The 24,637-nt window shown below is 46.7% G+C and overlaps 1 protein-coding gene across 4 annotated transcripts in view; it reads right to left on the reverse strand.

The window, feature by feature from the left end:
• plch2a (phospholipase C, eta 2a) overlaps positions 1–24,637 on the reverse strand; it is a 161,214-nt gene that overhangs the window by 60,993 nt on the left and 75,584 nt on the right. The window contains exon 1 of one of the 4 annotated variants that reach the window (XM_035381234.1): positions 21,739–22,053. The exons of 2 other annotated variants lie outside the window; for them this stretch is intronic. In XM_035381234.1, coding sequence (XP_035237125.1) covers positions 21,739–21,781 — 43 coding nt within the window. In that variant the 5' untranslated portion in view covers positions 21,782–22,053. Of the gene's footprint in view, positions 1–2,192; positions 2,641–21,738; positions 22,054–24,637 lie in introns of those variants that run through there. One more of the 4 variants, XM_035381232.1, reaches the window with a different exon arrangement.

A 24,637-nucleotide genomic window follows, 5' to 3' on the forward strand; every position in this document is an offset into this window, starting at 1 on the left:
TCATAGAAATAATACCAAAGCATTTGTGGCTCATCCTTGCCTGAACTTATGACAACTCACACTATAATTGACATACAGAGTCATCCAATTAATGTGTGTCACCTGTACAATATGTGACCTTGTGTCACGTTTTGGATGGCACCACAGTTTTTAGCAAAATAATGAACGGCTCTTAGAAATCATTAGGTAAAATGATTTATTCATTTCTGAAAAACTTGACCAAATGAAAATCCATACGCATTCAAAAACAGTCATCTTACATTTTGCTGTTAAAAAAGAGCAAGGCATACAGGCCTCAGTAGTAATCCCCATCAAGAAGCTTAACTCTGAAAAAGACTAACCCGATCAATGAAAACTGGAGCATTTTGAGACAATTTAATGAACAGACCAAGCACACAGACATTTTAAAATTTCCTTCCTCAGATTGCCTTGCTCTCCTGCTCCCATTCGGCTACAGAAATATTAATGTAAAAATGATTAGGCTACATCAAACTTCATCTCCCCAGTTTGGTTACACAAGTTCCTCACCTCTTAAGGTTTATTTAGCTTAAGAGAAAATACATCACAACAGCAAAAGTCTCTGGAAAGTCCATGTTAAAGTAAGCACCAAAAGCATACACATAGACAAGACCCAAATCTTCCTCCACCAGCCTTATTAAACAGGATTATCCTACAGGTCTAGTTAGCTAATCCCCCTTTCCCCCAAAAAAAAACACATTAATTGTACTTTAGCAAAACCAGTACATACCTGTTCTTATAACACCAACTCGAGGCAAACACTATTCAGCATTCATAATTACAGACACAATAATTGCCAAATTGTTATTTTCAATGAGTTACTGATTTGGATTACGAGAACCATTTCCTGTTGAAACAATTTGTTTCTATATTTAAATATAGCAGATTTCAATCAGGCATGCTTCAACAAAAAGGCGATGATAGATTTACAATTGAGTGTGTGTGTGTGCATGCAAATCTTTGTGTGGTGGGGCCACAGGTTTTACATCATTCAAGCAGTTTAATAATTATACTTTTAGATACTTTACATTTCATCATTACAGTGAAATTTTAGCCCACACTTCAATTATCAACCTTATCAACCAAGCCCTTATCTTGAAGATCTGTAGTCTTGTATAATGCAATTATTTTGCATCTTTTAGAGAAATGGTGCATTTCTACTGCTACTAATAGACCAAAGGACTATACTTCCCATGCATACAAAAGTGCATCGTTTCCACAGACTACCATGTGCATTCATATTATCCTTGCAGCTCTGACAATTACAGCTCCTGCTTTCCATAACTGGCAAAACATGGATGCTTGTATCTGCAACAACAGGCCTCTGGATTCCCACAACAACCTGAATGCATTCAAGTATACCTGAAGAAGTGTCAACATAAGATTCCGGAAGTTCTCGCAGATATATTTTTACAATTAAATACTATCACATATCAAAGGGAAAACTACGCAGTTTGGATGGACTGGATGGACACATTCTTCTACAAATGTTCCCAACTTCAGTACTGGTGTTCTGGGCGGCGTAAATAGGCAGAAGACAGACTTTCGCGATTTGCACACCCCAGTGAGTAATTGTATCAGGACTAACATCCATCTGGCCGACTTCAAATAGGCGTTTTGGTCTATGCACTAGCCTATGATCTGTGCTGAAATAACCCAGATCTCAAGTACAGTGAGGGTCAAGTACAATTTAAGCGTTGCCACACTTCGCAGCACAAACCACTTCTTAAAACTTACTCCTGAATTTCGCTTTGACTCACCGTAACGACCATGCCCCTTCAAAAATAAATCGTTTACTGGTATGTCGAAGACGTTCGTGGAGAATTTTACACAGAAAGACCATTATGCAAAATATACTACATTTTATCCAGAGTTATCCAACCAACGGAAATCTTTGGAATTTCGCCAAATACAACATAGACTGGCAGTTGGGATCCATCCACCGACCTATTAAAAGCTGATTTTAGCAAAACAAGCTGTCATGCTATATGAACCAAACATATAAGACACAGACTGCCCAACCAAGCAATGCCCAACTAATTGCAGCACCCCATCGTGCTTTGAATTTCCCCCTCAGGAATTTATGGCTTGGCTATAGAATTGCAAAGAGGCGCACTTCACAGAGTTGCGAGTTTAACATGCCAGCGGTAACCACACATAGATTTTTAACTTACCGTGTTGCTGGCGTGGTCTTTTGAATAATTCGAATAATATCTCTCTCCATACACAGCGGCAAGTACACGTCCTGCATCGTGTTGGACTTTGTAAAATGACCGTCACATAGATGTTTGCAGAGAACATTTAACATAGCAGTCACTGGGAATTCAGTGTAGCAGGAATTATACAATGGACGGAGTGACTGCACCCATCAATACTAGCCTACGAGAGCATTTCATGAATTAAGGCCTTCGGCTAGTCTTCGCCCGAATACATGATAACTTACAAACATTCGATATATTTCATTTATATGTTGCGTTGTTTAGTAATATCAGTCATTATCTCTCATTCAGAGTATATTTAGAATATTCGTATATTTAGAAACCAAGAATACTTATTTTTGATTTGGCAAAGTAGTCCAAGTTATAATCAGGCCATGATGGTAGGCTATATAAATTTTACCCGGAGCATAAGTACGGATCTACTGATCACGTCCACGTTTCAATCAGATGCATCTAAGTAAACCACCTGTGGGGATGTTAGACTAGTATCGTTATTGAGTTTGTAAACAAATTCCTAATTCAGATGGGAAAGTGTATCGTTTGTTTTGAAATAACCTACAGCGAATGCATCAGGTAAACTTTGTACATCTACAACTGTCATAGGGATACCGAATAATTTAGTTTATTCATACCAATGCTGTCATGTTTTCTTTAATTGTTTCGTTGAAGGAAACTTATTTTAGCTACATGAGAAACTTTATAAATGAAAATCCTTAAAAGTTGGCAAACAACAAACCGGTACAAACGAGTCAGTAACAGTCATCTTTCTCCATTGCATTAAATCGAATTAGCATCTACTCTAATCCACCTCTAGCGAACGAATTAGCCTAGCGCATCATGTGTCGGTTTAACTCTTTTTTTCCATTAGTGTTGTCGTAATAACTTTCAGATGCGCATCAGATGCAAGTCTTAGCGATATCATTATTTAATGGAAAAGGGCTTCGGTTCGAATATTTTTCTGTATCACACTGCGAACCTTTTAAAATACAGGGAACATCAAATAGTGTATGATTACAAGCACAATTCTGCTAAATTCACATTTTAACAAACTACTAAAGGATAGCACCGTCCCTGTGGCTAAATGACAGAAATTCAATGTGACGTCTGAAACCTTTACTTTTATAAGGGGCAACAGATTTTGGCTAAGTGCAGTGAACCACCCAGCTCCACTTCAGAGAGAATTATTTGACTCCATTAAACAAATATTTGGAATAAGTCTTACTAATGAGCAGCGTTTGAAACACTCTTTTGGCAGTTGCACTCCTGAGAATCTCTTGGGATCTGTAATGAGGATTTTGAAAATGGCATTACCTCTTCCGCCACAAGAAAGTATTATCTTTCAGAATAGAGTTCTTATCTGTGGGTCAGCGGTATCATAATTAGTGATGAGCGCGGTGAGACGTACTGTATGGCGCTGTCAGACATTTACAATCCCCTGCTGTGCCAGCTTTTGAGATGTGATCCCTACTCTATTTGTACCCTCTCTGCTTGCTCCCGGTATGAATAAAGCAAAAATACAAAATATGGACTATATAGTGTGCAAGCATGAGCAAGCCCACTAAATATTGAGGAGGATTAAAATTACCTCCTGGTTAGACTCTTGTCATGGCGTTACATGAACTACATCCTAAGCAGACACCTTTGTCTAGTTTAATATTGCACATTTACAAAATGAATACACGTATCTCACTCAAGGGCAGACTAGCAGGGCCCCACCCTGCATTTTCCCTTGTAACCTTCTGCTTATGAATTCCGTTGCCTAGCAACTACATCACACACACCTTCTTAGTGTTCTTACCTGGTGACATGGAATAGAGTAAGATTAACTTGATGACAAGATGGGAAAGCGTAATAAATTACTAAAAAATGCACAGTGCATCCTTTAACTCTTTTACAACTAATTATAGTAATAGCATCTGCTGAAGAATATCTAGAAGTGTAACTTTACACTTTATTGGCAATAATGACATGGACTCATTGCATTATATATTTGTAAATTCCCTTTCCCTTTGTGAGTTCAACACAATCATAAAAAAACCACACAATTCTCTGAAAAACCAGTGAAATGATTGTCAGATACCCGACGGCACTGCCACGTTCAGTAATCACGAAATAATCACAAAACTGCCCACTTCCTGTGGTCGCCCCGGGCATCGGAGAAAAGGGCAGGCTGACTGACGCGAGTGTGACTCTCTGTTCCTCTCACCAGCTCGTCCTGTACAGGAAGTCTCTGCGTGACAGATAACAGGAAGTGCGCCGCGGAGATAACAGCGCGAGCGAGAGGACGCGCTGACCTGAGCGGGGAGTGCGGGAATGGCGTAAATGCGGGCGCAGCGTGCAGGCACGCTTGAAATTGGGTCTTTCGGGGACAATTTGTGACCTATTTGCGCAGCGCAGTTTGTCACTGCATGCACTTGTCCATGCCAGTTCATACAGTTTTTCTCTGGATGCCATGTGTGTTAGTGTAAGCTTTATTAAAGATGAAGGAAAACGTGTGCCTGCTATGATTAATTAGTTAATACAGGCGCAGGGAAATAAAAACAATAATACAGAGAGAGGGGGAAACGATCACTTTTGATTTATTTACGAAAATGTCAATTACTGTATACTGCTTTATACTTGTTAATTATTTTTGAGGACTAAAAAACATGATACAGCCATTTTATGCTGTAAACAGTGTAGACGACATACAGTACAGAGGAAGGTTTTCAGAAGCACAGAGAGAGCAGCCTTATTTTGGAAAGAAGACCTCTTGAGGGTGCTTACAGCACCAGGTTACTGTCTCCTGCTTCAGGGAAAAGAAAAACTATCCCCCTTGTTTAGATGTCAGAGTTGGAGCGCGTCCAGCCGTGTGCTGGCATTGGCAGTGTGAGGTCCACGTTAATTATGCTGCGGGTCTGGACTGTGTTGATGACATCATAGTTCTGGCAGCGATAACAGTAGGAGCAGAGAAGTAATGAAGCCGGTGTTTGTTTGTTTGTTTGTGGTTTTTTTACTCGTGGCAGCATTGAACACATCACCAGTGTTTGGATGAGCTCAGCTGACTCCATGCAGTGGAGCACGGAGCGTGCGATCGGATTAACTGAGTGTCAGAGCCTTTGCCACCAGTACAAGCATCCTTTAATTTGTTTCAGTATGGGATTGAGCGTGTGATCATATGCCTGGATGCATGCCTGGTTGACCCTGACTGTTACACAGCATGAAGGCAGTTGGACTAATACGGAGCTTACATTGCACTGGACTTGGGGAAACATTGAGTACACAGACAGCTGGCAAAGAAAAATTAATTTCTGTGCCTGCCTGCTCGACTTCTTCATTCTCACCAGCTGTATTCAGAACCGTTAGTCTTTTCCTGCCACAATCTCCTTATCCTGCCTGACTTACTTAGTTTATATTTTACTGGTGTATACAGCTGTGTGCTTAATAAGGCCATCCAAGCTAATTACCTCGCTCAGGGTGCAGCCCAAATGCAACATTCCAGACTGTGTAATTGTGTAAGAAGCCCAGTTCCCCGACCACCATACTGCTCTGTCAGACTGCCACTCACAAATGCCACAACATAACTTTTCACTGTTGACATGATCGCCCAGCACCACTTTTCCAACTGACTGATTTTTGCCTTCAAAATCATGCAAGAGCCTTCAGTGTTCCTGCTGCCTGCATGTTCTTGCTTTCATGTGGATGATGCTTATCACACTCTCTCTAACACACCCAGACCACTCTCCCACCCAGCAGAATTACACACTCACACTAACACAACCCGATTACACTCTCCCACCCAGCAGAGTTACACATTCACACTAACACAACCCGACCACTATCCCACCCCAGAAAAGACCAACTGCACACACTGAAGAGAGCAGCGAGAGCGTGGGTATTTCAGCACCACGGCCAGCGCCAGGCAGTAACAGCATCTCAATCCATCACTTCATCCCCTGTGACAGCAGGGGAAGGAGGGTTTTTTTCCAACCCCCCCCCCCCCCCCCCCCCCCCCCAAGTGTAGCATTTTTGGCTCCTGAGTTGAAATCCATGTTATTTCTCTCTCCCGGGCTTTCAGGCTCGAGAGGGACTGGGATTGTGGTGGTGTAACGTAAAAGCCCTCCCCCTCCCTCCCTGTGTGCTCCTCTGGCTAAGAATCACTGAAATGAAAAACTGGAGAAACTACAGCTGGTACAAGCTTTGTACAGCGGACTGGGGTGTAGCACAAGGGCTCAGAATAATGCAAGCCCCCGATATCACTCCTGCTTCAATCTCTGTGCAGCTCAGGCAAACCCAGTAAAGCTAAACTGGCCTTGTAGCTAAAGCTAGGCTGGCCTTGTAGGTAAAGCTAGGCTGGCCTTGTAGGTAAAGCTAAACTGGCCTTGTAGGTAAAGCTAAACTGGCCTTGTAGGTAAAGCTAGGCTGGCCTTGTAGGTAAAGCTAAACTGGCCTTGTAGGTAAAGCTAGGCTGCCTTGTAGGTAAAGCTAGGCTGGCCTTGTAGGTAAAGCTAGGCTGGCCTTGTAGGTAAAGCTAGGCTGGCCTTGTAGGTAAAGCTAGGCTGGCCTTGTAGGTAAAGCTCGGCTGGCCTTGTAGGTAAAGCTAGGCTGGCCTTGTAGGTAAAGCTAGGCTGGCCTTGTAGGTAAAGCTAGGCTGGCCTTGTAGGTAAAGCTAAACTGGCCTTGTAGGTAAAGCTAGGCTGGCCTTGTAGGTAAAGCTAGGCTGTCTTGTAGTTAAAGCTTGGCTGGCCTTGTAGGTAAAGCTAGGCTGGCCTTGTAGGTAAAGCTAGGCTGGCCTTGTAGGTAAAGCTAGGCTGGCCTTGTAGGTAAAGCTAGGCTGGCCTTGTAGGTAAAGCTCGGCTGGCCTTGTAGGTAAAGCTAGGCTGGCCTTGTAGGTAAAGCTAGGCTGGCCTTGTAGGTAAAGCTAAACTGGCCTTGTAGGTAAAGCTAGGCTGGCCTTGTAGGTAAAGCTAGGCTGTCTTGTAGTTAAAGCTTGGCTGGCCTTGTAGGTAAAGCTAGGCTGGCCTTGTAGGTAAAGCTAGGCTGGCCTTGTGGGTAAAGCTAGGCTGGCCTTGTAGGTAAAGCTAGGCTGGCCTTGTAGGTGAAACTAGGCTGGCCTTGTAGGTAAAGCTAGGCTGGCCTTGTAGGTAAAGCTAGGCTGGCCTTGTAGGTGAAACTAGGCTGGCCTTGTAGGTAAACCCTAGCCTTGCAGGTAAATAGTTTGTGCAGCTGTCATAAATGTGCATGACCGTACGTCGTAAGGCACACGCAGGTGAGTGACAGGGGAGGGTAATGCACTTCGGCAGGGTTAGCACACAAGGTGGGAACGGCTGAGGAACGGACCATTCATCCCTCACCTGTCAATTAAAGTGATGTGGGGGGGCAGGGCTGCCGGGGAGGTGTTGTCTTGTGTAGACTTTCGCCCCCAGAGAGCACAGTTCTCAGTAACCCCGCCAGAGTATTACAGAGACAATTGTGACTGTGTGTTTCTCTGTGATTTAAGGAATACCGCAGCATGTTGAACCGTGTGCTTTGAGCTGTTGATGAGGATATTCTAAAAAGCCCGCCCCCTCCTCTCTTTGCGCTCTCCACCAGGCATCTGGTGTTTCTGCACTGCTTCTGTACAGTCAGTTCAGAGAGCCTAAATAAATGAATGAAATTCAAGAAGGCATTTCGAGCGTAAGACATGCTGAGAGAATGGACTCGCTGCATAGCAGACTGGCCTATCAATCCCCCAGAATATTCTTTCACCCCAAATATGGGATCTACATAAGATGATTGATTATTTTAAATGTAGCGCTGGCCAATGGAAACAACCAGTACCATAAAATAAAATGCACATTAACAGGTTGAAATTGTTTTGTAAACAGATTAATTAACTGGTGAATTTTCTTCGAGCAGCACCTCTAACGGGGACCCAGCCCAGGGTTTGAGAGCAGCTTGCAGGTGTTAGGGATTCTGCTCTCTGATCGACTGTTGGCGTCTCAGACTGAAACGCTGCTCATCTCTCTGACCCGCGCCGCGTGTCTCACACAGACCTGGGCTCTAAGAGTCAGATGGGGCCGTGCAGCTCGTTAGCGGCCGTGCTGCTCTGGGGCCCGGTGCGTCCGAGGACAGTACCTGCTCGCTCGCACACCTGGCACAGGCACAGGAGCCCCGGCTTCCTGCTGAAACCAGAAGCCTCAGACCGGAGAAGGTCAGCCATGACACACGTCTCCATCCGGTTATTTTAACCACATGGGGACCTCGGGTCCATTACAATATTTCAGAATTTAGAAAACAAACAGCCCAGATGAGAACGACAGTCACCTTGTGAGGATCTGTAAATAGGTTTATATTTGGGCCACCGTGACTATAAATGTCAGAGGACATTGCAATATCTCTTCTGCGCTAGGTTTTGCTGGCTTTAAGGAAGGACGGAATTGAATTTTTAATGGGCAGACTTATGAAACAACAAATCCCATTATGGGAAACAAGATATTTATTTTTTTGCTCGTGTCACCCGGCTGTAAAACTGTGTAACTGGCTATATATCACAGTATCGTCGGAGTTATTCTTTGCATTTCATTTAGAACACATATTAGGCATAACCCAAGGACAATGCTAGCCGGCAGAGTGCAGCAGTAGTGTAATTTCACAATATATTTTGTTGCTGGTTCGCTTCACACATCAATTAAAACTGGATTTGAATAAATAGTTCGGTAAACGTCTACCAGAGGGGAAATGTCGTAATTGTGACTTTGGAGTGCTCCTTTAGTGGATCCAGGTGGTGCAGGTGCACAATTTGAGGCCCATGGCTTTCATGGTTTGGATTATCCTGTACGCCAATTAATTCCTGGCTGGAGACTAAAATTGATTTTTGTGTTATTTACCGAAAAAAAACCAGGACCGACGAGTCATTCCGTAATTTGTTTTTAAATATTTAATTATACAGAAAAATAACAAAAGACAAAAAAAAAGACATTAAAACTAAGATTAACTACTGGATTAATGAGCAATTTAATCAGCACAGGCACAGATTACACTGAGAGCAGAGCCAGGTAAGTCCTGTTCTGTGGAGAAGCAGCCCGGTGTTCTTCACTGTCTGAGTGAAAACAGGTATCAGCCAAATGCGGTGTATGTCTGACACTGATTATACCTAACTCATGGATTTCACTTCACGGCAAACGTGGGAGGAAATACTGACTAAAATCAACTGGGGTGGGACAAACGTTTACACAGAAAGACCGGTATCTTAGATTTACAGTAAGCAGTTCATTCTTTATACAACAACAAAGCATTTTTTTATTTTTTAAATTCTGTCCACCAACCGATTTAAATGCAAGCCTGGTTGTTATTTCCTTAGTGTGTGAAGCCGATGAGATAATTACAAGGAATAGTCTCGTCTGTTAAGCTAATGGCATCCAAACAGCGGAATGAGTGAAGCGATTTATGAAAACAGCAAACGATAAATATTATTACCCCCCCCACCCCACCCCACCCCACCCACCCACCCCTCCACCCCGTCTACTGGTCCATTAATTCAGCCCAACCCCATTAGTGAGGCTCTTTGCCGTCCAGCGGTGTCCCGTCCGCTGTCCTGGCCGACACCATATTCAAATTAAAACGCCTCGGTGTGCTTAAGTCAGACATTAATCAGGTGAGAGGAGCGGGGAGGGGGAGGGAGGGCCCGCGTCCGTCAGGTACAAATGACTTAACGAGGGCCCCGTTACCCAATAACGAGGGCGTCGGGGTCCGCCGCGCGGGGTCTGTCCCACCTCTGAGAGGGCCGTGCCCGCCACGGGGCCGCTCGCCGGTCTCGGCTACCGCGGCGGACGAACGGACGGCGCCTTTAGGGACGGGATCGTTTTGTTTTTTGTTTTTTTACGGTCGCCCCGCCTCGCGGCCGCCGTCCTGAAGAAGGAGATGAGAAGCGCGCGCGTGCTCTCCCGGTGTTATCCTCCCAGAATCAGTCCCCATGGAACCAATCTCCCGACTTCACTGTGGCAAAGAGATGGGAACCCGAGTGTATGTGTGTGTGTGTGTGTGTGTCGCTGATTACAACTTTGTAAGCTCTGATGAAATCAGATTTTTTTTTTCTGCCCGTCTCGGGGATTGGGTTTGAAGAGGCCAGCGAGCTGGAGAATCGGACTCTGGCCCGGTCTCCTCAGTGTACCGGCACCGCTGGCCCTGCAGGCTGCAGATTCGGATCAGGACCGGAACGGGGAGAGTCCCCAGGCCCAAAGCCATTCGCAAAGGGCTTATGCAGTATGAAAAAGGGACTCGCCTATTCCTAATCACAGAACAGATCATGTACCGTCGCTCCTGTGCTCGGCTCATCACCTGATTGGGTGGCGCGCAGATGTGAGGACGTGCTGTTTTATTTTCCCAGGGAAAGGCAGGACAGGTGGACCAGTTTGTGTCACTTCCTGTCCTCGCCTCTTCAGTGAGACCTGCTCTTTACAGGATAAGGACAGTAAGTGACAGGAACTCGTCCACAGGAATCCAGGTGACCACGGTCTGTGCGATGATTGGCTGGGCCCGACTCCGCCCCCGTCTGTTGTGGGATATTTTGGAGGGGTCGGTGGGAGGTGCCCCCTGGACTGAGGAGGGGGGGAGAGAGTGTGGGGCCCGGCGCGGGGCGAGCGTTGTGACTGGCAGATGGCGGTGTGGCGGAGAGGATACGGAGTCCTGCCGCTACCCTTCCGCATCGGGGGGGTTTCAGCTTTAATCCCCCCCAGATCACCCCCACCCCCCCTGCCCCAGAGCGCTGGCACCGCACCCAGGATCCAGCTTCACAAAAACCGTCTGAAAGATAAGCTGGAGCTCCCCTCCTTATACACACACACACACAGACCCACGCGCACACTCACAGTCACGCACACACTGAAACACACATACACACACACACGCACACTCATGCACACACTGATGCACATTCACTCACACACAGACACACACTCATGCAACACATACACACATTCACTCACTCACACATGCACACACGCATAAATACATATATATTCATTCACACGCGCACATACACACACACACACACACACACAGGCTCACACACACACACTCATATACACACGCGCACACACACAGGCTCTCACACACACACACACACACTCATTTGGTGAGCGGTGTGTCCCTTCTCTCCACTCTTGGATAATGAGGAAAAACGAAGCAGCGCTGCTGCCGGCCACCTGCTCTCACACACGCCACGCTTCAGCGGTCCCGGGTGCCCCCCCCCCCCCACCCCCGCGAGGAGAAGCAAAGGAAAGCCAGGAGAGATGCTCGCTGCAGCATCTGGTGAGAAATCAAACTGTCTATCGCCACAAACTGAAAGAATGTGGCAGACTAACAGCTGGCTGTCATCTCATCAGGACAGAGCGGAGGTTCCCATTTTCAAATTATATCACAGGTGTGTGTCAGTGTGTGTGTGGGTTTGTGTGTGTGTGTTAGTGAGTGAGCGAATGTGTGTGTGTGTGGAGACATGCACATGTGTGTTTGTGTGTGTGAGCGTGCGTGCGTGCGTGCGTGTATGTGGAGACATGCACGTGTGTGTGTGTGTGTCTGTGGGGGGTGTGTGTGTTGGGTTGGGAGGTTAAGGTGAGGATCAGTGTTACTTGGAGGTTGATGCGGGGCAATAGCCGTGTCTCTCCAAATGTATGAGGGATTATTTTTATAATGAATCGCATTCTCTCAGAAGGTGAGGGAAACGGGCCTCCCCTCACACCGTCTACAGACTATGCCCTGAGCTGAGAGGGTTATATAGCATGCAGTAGACATGCTGGACTTAGCCACGTGTGACCTCTTCTCCTTCTCAAACCCCGGCGTGTGACTCATATCTTATTTAGCCTCCTCGCGGTGCCTGCGCTGACACTCGTCTCTGCTCTGCTGGACGTGGGTCCTGTTTCACTGATGGCCGATGCCCTCTCCAGTCAAACACGCACAGCTGGGGCACCCTCCGTATCACCGCCAATCAAATCGGCCACCTGTCGGAAGGTCGAGGTGTAGGGGGCAACGCGTCCCTGTTCTGCGTATTTGGGACAGCTCACGCGCGTGATGGCCGTGTCGCCTGCCTGTGACCCTGAGCGCGCTAGCGTAGCGCCGCTAATCGCTAGGCCAGAGGAACACAGCCCCACGCTAGCTCTTTGTGTTCGCGCTGCTGGGGGCGGCGCTGTTTTCCATGACCTTCCGTCGGTACGCAGGCACACCGCCGCTCTACATGGCGGAACGGTAGACAGGCTGAGCACGCGGCAACATTAATCATCGTTACGGAATTCACAATAACGACAACCATCCATGTACAACAAACCAGGCCATTGTCAAAGGTAATGGATATTCCCTCTGAAATTTAATGCAGGGATTTAATTGACTCTTCCCATGAATGGTGATGAATATGCCAACTTTACCCCCGTTCCCACCTTCTCCCCCACTCCCCACCTTATTCATATTCATAGATATTTCAATAACCTGCAGCCTTCAAACCTCGCTCAGTAATGAGCTATGGGCCATGCTGCAGGACAGTGGAACATTATGATGGAGCCAAAAATGGTGGTTTGCGGTATTTAGCCCTCCGGGGGATAAGGCGGTACACATGTAAAAGTGCGTGCGTTTCAATAAAAGATTACACGCCGTCGCCTGCAGCCACGATGGTGAAACCACCCGCGGGGGGCCTGGAGGAAGCTGGTCTCTCTTCCCCCACGCCCCCCGACCCCCGACCCCCCCCCCCCCCCCCCCAGTAATCCCTCACACCCGCCTGAGGCGCGGCCGTCCTTCTTCTGCGTCTGGTCATGTGACTCCCAGCATGCTGGGGGGAAAGACGGAAGAACTCGGCACTGCCCCCTGCTGCTCGTTAAAGGCGGGGCGGTGGGCCGGGCGACCGAGGAGCCCCACAACAGCCAAATTCCACACACTGAGAACCATCCATCAAATCTGCTCTACAACGTGCCAGACGAACACAGGCAGCCACCCGCACTCGTCTCAGACACAGCCCAGCACAGACTTGAACAGTCCCAACACAGTCCTGACATGACCAGGCATAACCATAAACAGGCATTACATTACGTTACATTACATTTATTTGGCTTTTATCCAAAGCGACGTACAAGAAGTGCATTTCATGGTCATAGACAACTACAAAACACAGGTTCAATAAGATACAATACTTATTTTGTACAGCTATTTCTAGCCAAGAACACAGTTTAGTTCACATAGTGAACACTATTCTGACCTAACCTCTGCAAAGCCAACTAGGCAAAAGAATAAGCTACAGCTACAGGCCACAGAGTGCCTGACGCAGTGCAGAAACTACGCAGCACAGGAATACACTAAAGGCACAGGCCCACACGAAACTACACGCTACGCCTCTCGCTAATCAATGAAACTCCCCAGGCACAGTGACCTTTGCGCGGCGCTCACGGCAACGCTCACGATCAGTAACGTGATAGAGAGCGCATTAATCTCTTTACATTTCACAAATCCCTCGGCATTACGCCAGGGGATTGACTTATCCAGACACCCCTTCGCGCAAAACAAAGGCCACCGGCACACACACATTAGCAACCTGCGTACATGCACTCAGCAATAATGGCTTATAATTAGCTGATGCAAAAGTAATCTCGGGCTAAGTGCGTAACGAATAAAAATGCCAGAATCACCAGGAGTGATCCTAAGGAGACTCAGGGAGAATTATTCTAATCTAATAGGGGCACAAGATTCATATGAGCGGTCGGTAATTATGAAGAAAACCCTTTCACCCTGTCCAATATGAGTTTCATCTCTGATGATCACAATCAAGGAAGTGTTATTGACCTTCATGTCCCGCTGACTGTGATGGGCACATCGAGGTGGTGCTGGAGAATGCTGGTGATGACGAGATGGACGCACACAGGGGTGGGAACTGCAGTGGCATGATGGGAAGGCTGAGCTCTGGTTCCATGTGAGGTCATGGGCAATCTGCTCCGAGCCGCTCCGAGCCAGGCCTCGGTCTCCGTGCCAACGTGCGGGGAGGAGGGCGTGGCTCTTGGCAGAGTCGGCTTTTGTTTCTCAATCCCAGTATGACAGGACGGAGAGCAGGAGGTGGGTGGGGTGGGGTTGGGCGGGGCGGGGCGGGGCGGGGCGGGTGAATTTTGGGCCGTGCAAGCTCCTGCTGGCTTTTAGAGATCTGCAGGAGCATTTCCCACCACCCCTCCCTGTCCCCCAGCACTCCCCTAACAACAGGTCACATGACTCAAGAGCAGAGGAGCTGGGTGCATAACTGAGAATGCATCAGAGACCAATCAGATGCAGGCTATAAGACGGTAAGGTGCACAAAGTAACTGTTCCCATTCATCATTATTATCGCAAAAAACATTATTCCCATCGATGGCATAGATCACTGTTGTGCTTGTAAATGTTGACAGAATCAAAGGCTGAAATGAAAGGATTTATGGGTAACTGCTCTATGCCTCAAAGCTCTTGTCACAAAAAAAACAAAACTTCTAAATGTCAGCTCTATAAACAACTGGGGCGTGTGGCCCTGTTTCTCAATGACCAGGGCTGAGGCCCAGAGGAATGTTCCGGACCCAAATCGTTTCTAGCCCGAGGTATAATCTCTGCGCGAGCGTGAGGCATCCCTGTTGGTTCGTCTGCGGGTACGAGCTGAGCCGTTTAAAAGACGAAAAAAATAAATAAAAAAATCCCCGCCGTGACCGTAAAAGTCATCTCGGCAGCCGGGGAGAGAGGAAGCGCAGTCTTTACACGTGTCTCAAGTCATGTCCCCGCGGACGCCGCGCTGAAGCTAATAATAGCCTTAATATTGCTTCTCGCTCTCTCTCCCCCTCTCTCCCGCTCCCTCGCACGTCCCCGCCGAAGCCCCTGCCGCTTGTCAGGAGCGCCGCGCCGGCCCGTTCGCCTCCTCGTATTCCAGCCCAGGAATGTCTGCCACATCTCCTCTAATGAAACACCGAGGCAAAGGCTCGCCCCGATCATTTAACAACGAAGCGTTTTTTTATAGCTTCGCGCGGCTTCTCTTCATCGACCGGCTTCTTCTCCTCTCCCTCCTCACGCAAACGCCTCAACCCGCACAGCTTTTTTTTTTATAAGTGCTACAACCTATTCTGTTTAAATTGCGGTTAAAAAAAAAAAGAACACTTTACATTTAATTAGCGCTCATCTCGTTTGGCAAGCGTCGCTCAAATTTGCCGCACGGCGTTACGAATTCCCACTCAACCGACAAATATCTTTGACAAGATTCAGTTGTTGTTCGTGAGGAAAGCTTATTAGTGAAGCTCTTCCCTGTTTCATAACAACCTCAGCTCTCCTGGTGCATGCGTTAGCCTGCAGGCCGATGGAAAGTTTGACAACAATGTTGTTCATTACATTGCAATCAGCTGGCAGATGCTCTTTTCAAGAGCGCTGAACAGTAGCGGAGAACATCAGCGTTGCTCTCAGGAATATAAAAATGCGATATAACCGAGAAGGCACATATGGCCTACTTATAATCAATAAGTGCAGTGATATCCTAACAAATAACAATTTGCATTGTAACAAGGGATGGTATGATTCAACAGACAACCACACAGATCTTTTCATAGCTATACTGTACCTATGACATTATCCTGAAGGAAATCTGAGGAAAGACGGGGAGAAAAAAGGAAGTATATGTAATGGAGATCCTGGCAACCAGTGTACATGGCCACTGCTCCTACTCCTGCTGTCCTGTGCCCTGGTGCCATGATGAAAAACACAAAGATAATCTAGAGGAGAGGAGGGTGACAAGTAGCTGGTGTTCCAGTCTTCTCCAGTAAGCTTTCCTTTCCACTGCTAAACTTTAATGCACCAATCCAGGGGCCCTGACTATCAAACTCGACATCCCAAAAGACCTCGCCTCTCACCCTAGCCCTAATGTGACACAATCACATATCCCAGCAACAGAGATTTTCTCATTTGTTTTAGCTCATTTTTTTAACCTGCTCAAAATATCAGTCTAGAACCATCCTGTGAGCTGTGTGGGTGCTTCTTCATTAGCAAAATCAATAACATTTCAATATACTATAGGTCCCTCTTTTAGTGAATGTGGTCTGCCATAAAAAATAATTAAAAACCAAATAATAATTTGTTTCTATTACAGCAGATGACCTTCTTGAAATTGTTTTCATGCTGAACCATCGATTAGTCCGATGGATGGTATTCAGGCTGCATAGCTCAAAGATGATTTTTGAGCTGTATGTGCAGATATGAGAAACCTAACCTGGACATCTCTGCTGTGTAAGTACAGACCAATTTCAAATCTTCCCTTTCTGGCCACAGTTCGAGACAACATGGGCTCCAATCAGTATTCCACAACGTAACACTGATAAAAGCAAAATTCTGATAGCTGTCCCCCAGTAGTTCATGTCCACACATGTCCACTAATTCAGTTAGTTCAGTCCTAATTCAATTATCACCCAAAAATCACACAATGTCAGGCATGCTGCACAGAACCTTCCTGTTATGTCTGATTCAACTCTTTGTTTTTGAATTTCACGCTCAGAAGCAAGCCCGGTCTTGCATATCTGTCGGCTTAAAACCATTGCTAAATTACAATCATTTCTGTTCTAAGCATACCACCTTCATTTCTTCACAGCAGGACTATAGTAATTCCCATTATCTCACCCGTATGCACAACACTGTCGCAGACAAAGCAGGTGCACAATCCTGCCGGCAGGCTCCTAACAAGAGTACACAGGAGAACTCGAATCACCCTAGGTTAGACCTCTTTGCCCAGACTATCTGTTAATATATTTTAAGATTTCGCTGATCGCTTTTATGGCAAAACTATGTCATTTCAAAGGTTTTTTTAGCCCCTGTATTTTAGAACATTTATCTGTTTCACTTTCCATGGCTTTTAGTGTGTTTTCATTTTGGTTCACTATATTTATATTGCATTTATTTGGCAGACATTACATTTATTTTGTTTGTCCAAAGCGACGTACAATAAGTGCATACCAAAGGTCCGATAAGGTGCAATACTCATTATGTAACAGTTATTCATAGCCATGAACACGTTAAGTCCAGTTCACACAGTTACTGTAGCATGGGATAGGTCAGAAAGTAATGTATTTCTCCGTATATGTTCATTTTATTCTTTTTTGGAATGATAATTAAAGAACAAATAATTAACAATATTAAACAGAAACGTATCAAACGTGACAGTACAATATCCCTACATTGATACAGCCAAGATAATATATTGGCGCTATTTTTGGAAGCGCAGAGTGTACATTTGCCTGACATTTCTTTCTGTTCCTTCTGTTGAAATATTCTGTTTGGTATTCCCCCGTATTTCTATATGAATAGCACAGGTTCTGTTCTGTGCGAAGGATCACATGAGTGTCTATTTTGGGTATCTCAGAAAAATCTTCCACTTCTCACACAGTTTCCACCCCTGTGCGCTGTGCACGGTCTGGATAAGAGTGGTGAATTGAATCACCCTAGATCAAAGAGATGTATGGAATCACCTAGCCTGGAAATGCCCTTTTGATCCCTGTTTTGATGGAATCTGGTTGTTTTGTTTTTTGTTTTTTTTCTAAATCAGGATTATCAGGAGGTCCGGGACCTCTGAACAGGCGCATGGCGCAGCCGAACGGTGTGAAGGACACAGCAAGCTCTCACCCCTCCGAGCTGCTACAGCCCCCCTTTCCTGTTGAGCCCCCCCCCCCCCTTCTTTACACTTGACATTATCCACAGAATTTCCACCAGTGTCTAACATGTTCAAGTACTGTAGCTCCAAGTCCCCATTTAAGGGGACACAAAAGAAAGTGTTTTCTCTATTCCTGAAGTAGAGATTCTGCAGTGGTAGAAGTAGAGAGAGTCTACACTGGTCCTGGTGAACCGCGCGGTCTTCGGGTTTTGTTTTATTGTTAAATTTAGCGCCGAATTCAAGAAACACTGTGCGGTGATTTAGCTGTGCAATCAATTGCTTTTGTCGCTTTTGTTGTGAACATCTGACACCAGCGGACCCTGTGACTCACCAGGTCCAGGGCTGATAACATTTGGTAAATGGACTGCATTTATATAGCGCTTTTATCCAAAGCGCTTTACAATTGATGCCTCGCATTCACCAGAGCAATTAGGGGTCAGGTGTCTTGCTCAGGGACACTTCGACATGCCCAGGTCGGGGGATCGAACCGGCAACCCTCCGACTGCCAGACAAGCGCTCTTACCTCCTGAGCTATGTCGCCCAAATTTGCTTTGTTGTACCCCGTTTTTTGAGCAGTCAGACTGCAGTACAAGGAGCCAGTTCAGGTTCTCTCTCTGCCAGTTTACTATAGCACCATAAAAACCCCAATAGAAATAATGACTTCATTATGGAGCTCTTATGTCTGCCCAAGCATCTGACAGATTGATTTCCTCTGCCATGACAAACATTATCACCTGAATCAATTATCTGCTTAACGAGCGAGGGATAGAATCCTTATTCATGGCCTTAGACAAACAGTGTCAGGCTGCTTCGTGTTCACTGATTAAAGAAAAAAAAAGGGGGGGAAAAAATTGCTGCATGACAGAACGTGTTGATTAGAACTAACTGCTCACTGTAGCCTAAAAATGCCATTCAGCTCCCTCATTACAGTGCAATGCTAGCCCGGAGCCAGTGAGCAGTTTTACTTGGCAGAGGAGCAAAACAAGTTAGTTCCACCCTCAACCCACAATTTACATCTGTCTGTTTAATTATTTTAAAAGCTGTCCTCCGACTGCATGTCTAAGCATTCGTATGATTGATTTCAGCCCATGACTGAAATATGCTCATCCACAGCACCGCTGCAAATGAACGGAGAGTGTGCAGAAATACAAATAAGGCTGCTTTCTGCTGATTCGAGTGTTGCCTCCTCCTGTAAATCCATATTTAAAAGTAAAGTTACAAAGGTTTCCTTTCAATAATTCGAAGGCTGCTTTTAAGACTTTTTGTGAAGTTACCTGCAATAAAGGCCACTCTGACTTTGCTTATGAACCCCGGAGACTGATGCTGAAGGCCAAACTTCAGTCTTAAGCCCTGTCCTCAAATTATCCGGCAAGAGTATTAGAAGCAGAATATTAATATATCAGTGTTCATTTTTTTAAAAAAGTCAATCCGCTACTGAGATAACAATTGTTCCTGGTGCATACATATTTACTATAACAAGGATACTCAGATCTGGCCAGTACTGCTGCTGGTTTTTCTTTCTACCTGATGGTTAAAATCAAGGACTGATTATTGCCATTGATTGGGCGGAGAATGAATTCCCCTGGTGTCCTAGGTTTAAATCAGTCCCCATTGGACGGGAAGAATGAAGACCAGCAGTACTACAGGCCTGGAGGACCAGATTTGAGTATCACTGTACTATACGGTACCTGCCAAAGAAACGGTTCGTTCCATAACTGTGTGTCTCTCCTCCTGATTCCAGTGTCCAGTGTTTCACAGAGATATACGACAGCTGATGAAGTTATATGTATGCAAAGTTAAGCTTCATTACATCAGACAGGCACTCTTCCAAACTGTATCATTTTTGCTCCAGTCAGAAACATCACAGTGAATAAAACCAAAATAGACACATCATTTTAGTCCTCTTTCCGTTAGAATTTCTACATTATGGGTGTTTTCTGATGGATAGGTGTGTGTGGGGGGGAGGGAGGTGGGTGAATAGATGTTTAAGAAATGTTTTGCTCAGTCTGCAGGAGTGATTGACATAAGTGCAGCTAGATATTTAGTGGGGGCAATCCAGGTTAAATACTGTGCTGAATGGTACAACAACAGCAACCGAACTAGGAATCAAACCCGCAACCTCAAAGTTCAAGCTCAGTTCTCTAACCGCTGTGCAACACTGTCACCCTGGTTTCCCTGAGACTGCAGCACAAAAGCTGCACAGTCCTTCCTTTCTATTCCACCCGTTCACGTGGACAATCTCTTCCAGAGGGGAGAACAGCATCCTTAAAAACCCAGCAGGGTGGACCATTCAAATGATCCTTCGCTAAACAACCTCCACTCCTTTCAGTTTCTGTTGCATTCATTCACGTTTTCCGAAAACGTTAATCCAGCAGAACGGGTGCGATGAATTTCAGCATCCCTCCATTCCCTGACAATTTTTGCCGCCGCTGTGCTAAGATGAAAGAGTTGTGTAACCTCCTAGGCCTCCTTCAGATTAGTGCGGTCCGTGAGGACAGATCTCTGATGGTGGTCTACATTATTTTTCAATAAAAACCAAAGTTCAGCTTTCTAATGGATTTCAGAGTGTCGCATCAATAATTCATGTATTTTTTTTTCCCCCCCTGCTGGTGAAGCATCTAAAAATAAGAGCAAAATATCACAGAATTCCTCCGCTCCTTCTAAACGAACGCGCCAAGAAACCCCCCATTCCAGAGCGGCGTTCGAGCCAACGCCAGGAGCCGCGCGCGGCACAGCGCGGCAGCTGCGCCCGTTTTTAAAGATTGCTGAAGTGCCTCGGTGCCGCGGCCTGTAGAGAGTACGCAAAATTATGGATGAACCCCACTGATGTGAGCTGACAGCTTATTTCCCTTCAAACGCGCGGGTTTCCACTGTGCTAGCATGGGACGCTTCTATTAGTGCTTCCTCCGAGCCCCACTCTCCTTCTCTCTCGCTCGCTCTCTTTCTCTCTCTCCCTCTCTGCCAGGGTGAAAATTCTCTAATGAGCTCTACCATGGTTACCAAGGGGTTGATGGGAATTGAGGAGGAAACCAAGTCCTGACAGAGACCTGTCAAAAAAAAAACAGACAACTTCATCCTCCCCCTAGCCGTCCTCCTTCACTGCATATGCACGTTCTTATATTGGCCCAAAAAAAAAAACTGCCATTTTTACACTGAAAAATATTCAAATAAAGCTTGTCATTTTGTGGACATAAGCTTCTGTGGGCATAGGTATCTTGACTAATGTCGCAAATTCCTGAAAAGCAGTGAGAAAATAGGGGGCTCAGTTATTCTCTTTTTGAGAAGAGATGGAACATATTTCATAGTGCCCCTAATCTGAAAAGATCAGACTACCCAGGATTCTCTTAAATTTTACTTGGAATGAACTTGGAGCTGTGTTGCTCAGCCTTCATTGGTGTAGGATGGTGAATGTGTTTAAAGGGAAATAAACTGTCAGCTCACATCAGTAAGGGTTTCTCTATAATTGTCATCACCACCTACACCTGTAGACAATAGCAAAAGACAAGATCCTCAGCCTGGCTGCTGGAGATTAGGCAGCTCTAAAGCACCAGCACCAGTAAAAATAAATATAATTTCAAAATTTAAACCTGGCTTCCCAACAAATGACACGTTTAAATTGATGTAGCATACACAAATATACACAAACGCACAAATAAAATGCTTCAGTTTAAATGTTTGAGACCAGCCTAGCCAATCAATACACGCTGAAGCCGTTCCAACAAATAACAACCACAAGAAGTCCACAAACAAAGGCTCTGGCTCCCCACAGTGACAGATGAGAAGAGCAGGAACTTCTCCCCTCTCTTTCGCTCCACTTCCTTTCTCTCCAGGAAAAAGGATCGGGGGGGGGAAACCTGATCCCACAGGGCTTACCTTTCTCTGGACTGAGGCACCTGATGTTGCTTAAGTCCTCCATGTTCCCCCCGAAGGCTCCGCGCGCTAATAAAATCTAGTTAGGGGGAATCGACCGCCGCAGACGGCTAGTGTGGGATCTGCTTTTAGGCACAAAGAGGGAGGCGCAGCACCGCTCCGCTGGGGCGTCATCTCCGGGGTACGAGAGAACAGCGCCGGTACCTGCTCTTTCCCTCTCCTTCTTCCTCCCTCTATCTCAATCGCTATCTCTCCCTCTCACTCTTACTCTCTCCCTTTCTCTCCCTCTCTCTGTCTTTCTCCCTCTCTCTCTCTCTCTCTCTCTCTCTCTCTCTCCCTCCCTGTCTCTCCCTCTCTCTCTCCCTCCCTCACTCACTCAGCACACATGCTCTAGCTCCTCAAGCAGGCTGTTCCAAGGCAGTGGCCAGAGAGACCCAGGGGGTGGAGTGGGGTGGGGGTGGGGGGGGGGGGGGGGGGGGGGGGGGGGGGGTTCTCTCACTGTAGTCAGACGCTCTCAGCCCCTCATGCGATCGGGGCAGGAGCACAGATCACCTGGGAGAAGGAGCTATTAGGGGAAGAGGGAAGACAGCAGGAGTGAGAGAGCAAGGGAGAGAGAGAGGGGTAGAGAGAGAGAGAGAGAATGAGAGAGAGGTGTGCAAGGAGGCTGTGATTCCAGAGACCAGCACACGGTCTGGCACACATGCATTATTCACCATGGTGCTGCTGCTGCCAGATCAGAGGTGGGGTGTGTGTGCAGGGTGTTTGGGGACTGGGGTGTGTGTGCAGGGTGTTTGAGGAGTGGGGTGTGTGTGCTGGGTGTTTGGGGACTGTAGTTTGTGTGCAGGGTGTTTAGGGGAGTGGGGTGTGTGTGCAGGCTGTGTAGGGGAGTGGGGTGTGTGTGCAGGGTGTGTAGGGGAGTGGGGTGTGTGTGCAAGGTATTTGGGGAGTAGGGTGTGTGTGTGTGTGCAGTCCCTGGTGAAGCAGAGAGCTGCTCCATGAGTGCAGATGGGGAGAGAGAGCTTTCCAGGCACTCTCTCCAAACCCGATTCTGCAGCGTCGAGGGACGGGGGGGGGGGGAGGCGGGGAAACGCTCCCCCTCTGACACACCCCACAGGCAGTGCCTGTTCCCACTTCCCCGTTAAATGCCACGCCCGAGCAGCGTGACAAAAACTGCTGAGACAAAAACCCTCCACCGCCTTTTAGCGAAATGCTTCTATGGACCGGAGGAATGAGACGTCAGTCAGTAATATTGCTCGCTTGCTTTCGGTTGTTTGATTTGATTCCAGCGAATATCACTCACGCTGGGGACGCACACTTCTGACAGGAACCCGACGAGAGGAAATACTCAAGCAAACGGAGAAAAGGTCTCCCACGACGCTAAGAAACAGCGGAGGCAAGACAACCAGCATCACACAAACATTTGAGCTCCCTGGACGAAACCACGGCCTAATAAGAACTACTGTAGTTTCCTTTTCAAAGATACAAAAACAAAAAAAACTATTCAAGTCAAAATTTGTTTTGTATTGTATAATGAAAAAGCCCTAGTTGCCAGTTAAGAGTGGATTGTAGCTGCCTTGCCCAAGGCCCAGTTCAGTGAGTGTACAGTGCAGTGGACACTTCCTGGGTTTAAAGCTATGTGACAGAGTAAAACAGACACCTGCATGTTTTGTTTCTCCATCGACGTGCTGAGTAGCTGCACCACACACATTGCTATTTCGCTGTGAAGTCATTAGCTGCAGTCGTTCGCTCATTAGCAGACCTCACAAATGTAAGAGCGCACAGATTTTTTGAGAATCCTTCAACTTGCACTTCTTTTCCCTCTCTAAAATCTTATTACCAGGGCAATTCATTATGTGCTCACAATATGCAGTTGGGTAAATATTTCCCTGTTAGAGTGGGTCCTGTGGGAAATGGTTTTACGAGAGTTTTAAAATATGAAGTGTTTATGTGGATGAAATTCAAAAGATGGTAATGATGCTGATGATGATGATGATGATGATTTCTTCATGGTGAAAACCTATTCTGTTTTTATTGAACTATCTACCCCACCATAATGCACTGCAAAGACACAAACACACACACACACACACACACACACCATCTGGCACTCAGCTGATGTCACGCTGTATCCGTCACTCGGAGGAGCAGACGCTGGCCTGGGCAGCTATCCGCCGGCAGGGCAGGGGGGAGTACCCTGGGACACGGGGATTCTTTAGGGGGAGTACCCTGGGACACGGGGATTCTTTCTATGCCCAATCAATCATATCTTCCGCTCGGTGGCCCGCAGTCCCTACGCAGCATCGACCGCGCCCCGGGTTTGGGGGAACGGCGATGCGCAGGCTTGACCCAAACACAGGTCTGACCCGTGCGTCCGGTGGCAGGACCACCGGGCTCGCTACCGCTCATTGATCATCAGATCGTTCATTCGCACGCGCTCGACGGCAGTGCCTCAGCACCGCCTGACGCAACCGCCGGATCCTGGGTTCTGCTTCAGAGCCCCGTGGTCATGCGGTAGACAGGAAGCTGCCAGCGTGGAGAAACAGAAGCCAGGGCGGAGTGTGACAGCGAGCTTTGTAACACACACTGATGTGGGTCGACCGAGAGACGGAGAGACTGGATAATGCAGCAGATAATGTGATGGTCTGAGAGAGTGGCCAGTGTGGGTGTGGCCGATCCCCCTGGGGGGGTATGGTCAGCAGGTAGACTTGAACACAAACACAGGACCTATTTTTTTTGCCATTTTCTCCCATTTTCTCCCCAATTTAGTCGTTATACTAGTTCCCCGTGTGTATCACAGTCCTGGTCGATGCGTTATCCTCTGTTGGTCTGAGGGGGGTGTAGACTACCACATGCCTCCTCCGATACACGTGGAGTCATCAGCTGCTTCTTTTAAACACAGGAC

The sequence above is a fragment of the Anguilla anguilla genome, chromosome 11 (genome assembly GCF_013347855.1).
Source record: "Anguilla anguilla isolate fAngAng1 chromosome 11, fAngAng1.pri, whole genome shotgun sequence".
Classification (NCBI taxonomy): Eukaryota; Metazoa; Chordata; class Actinopteri; order Anguilliformes; family Anguillidae; genus Anguilla; species Anguilla anguilla.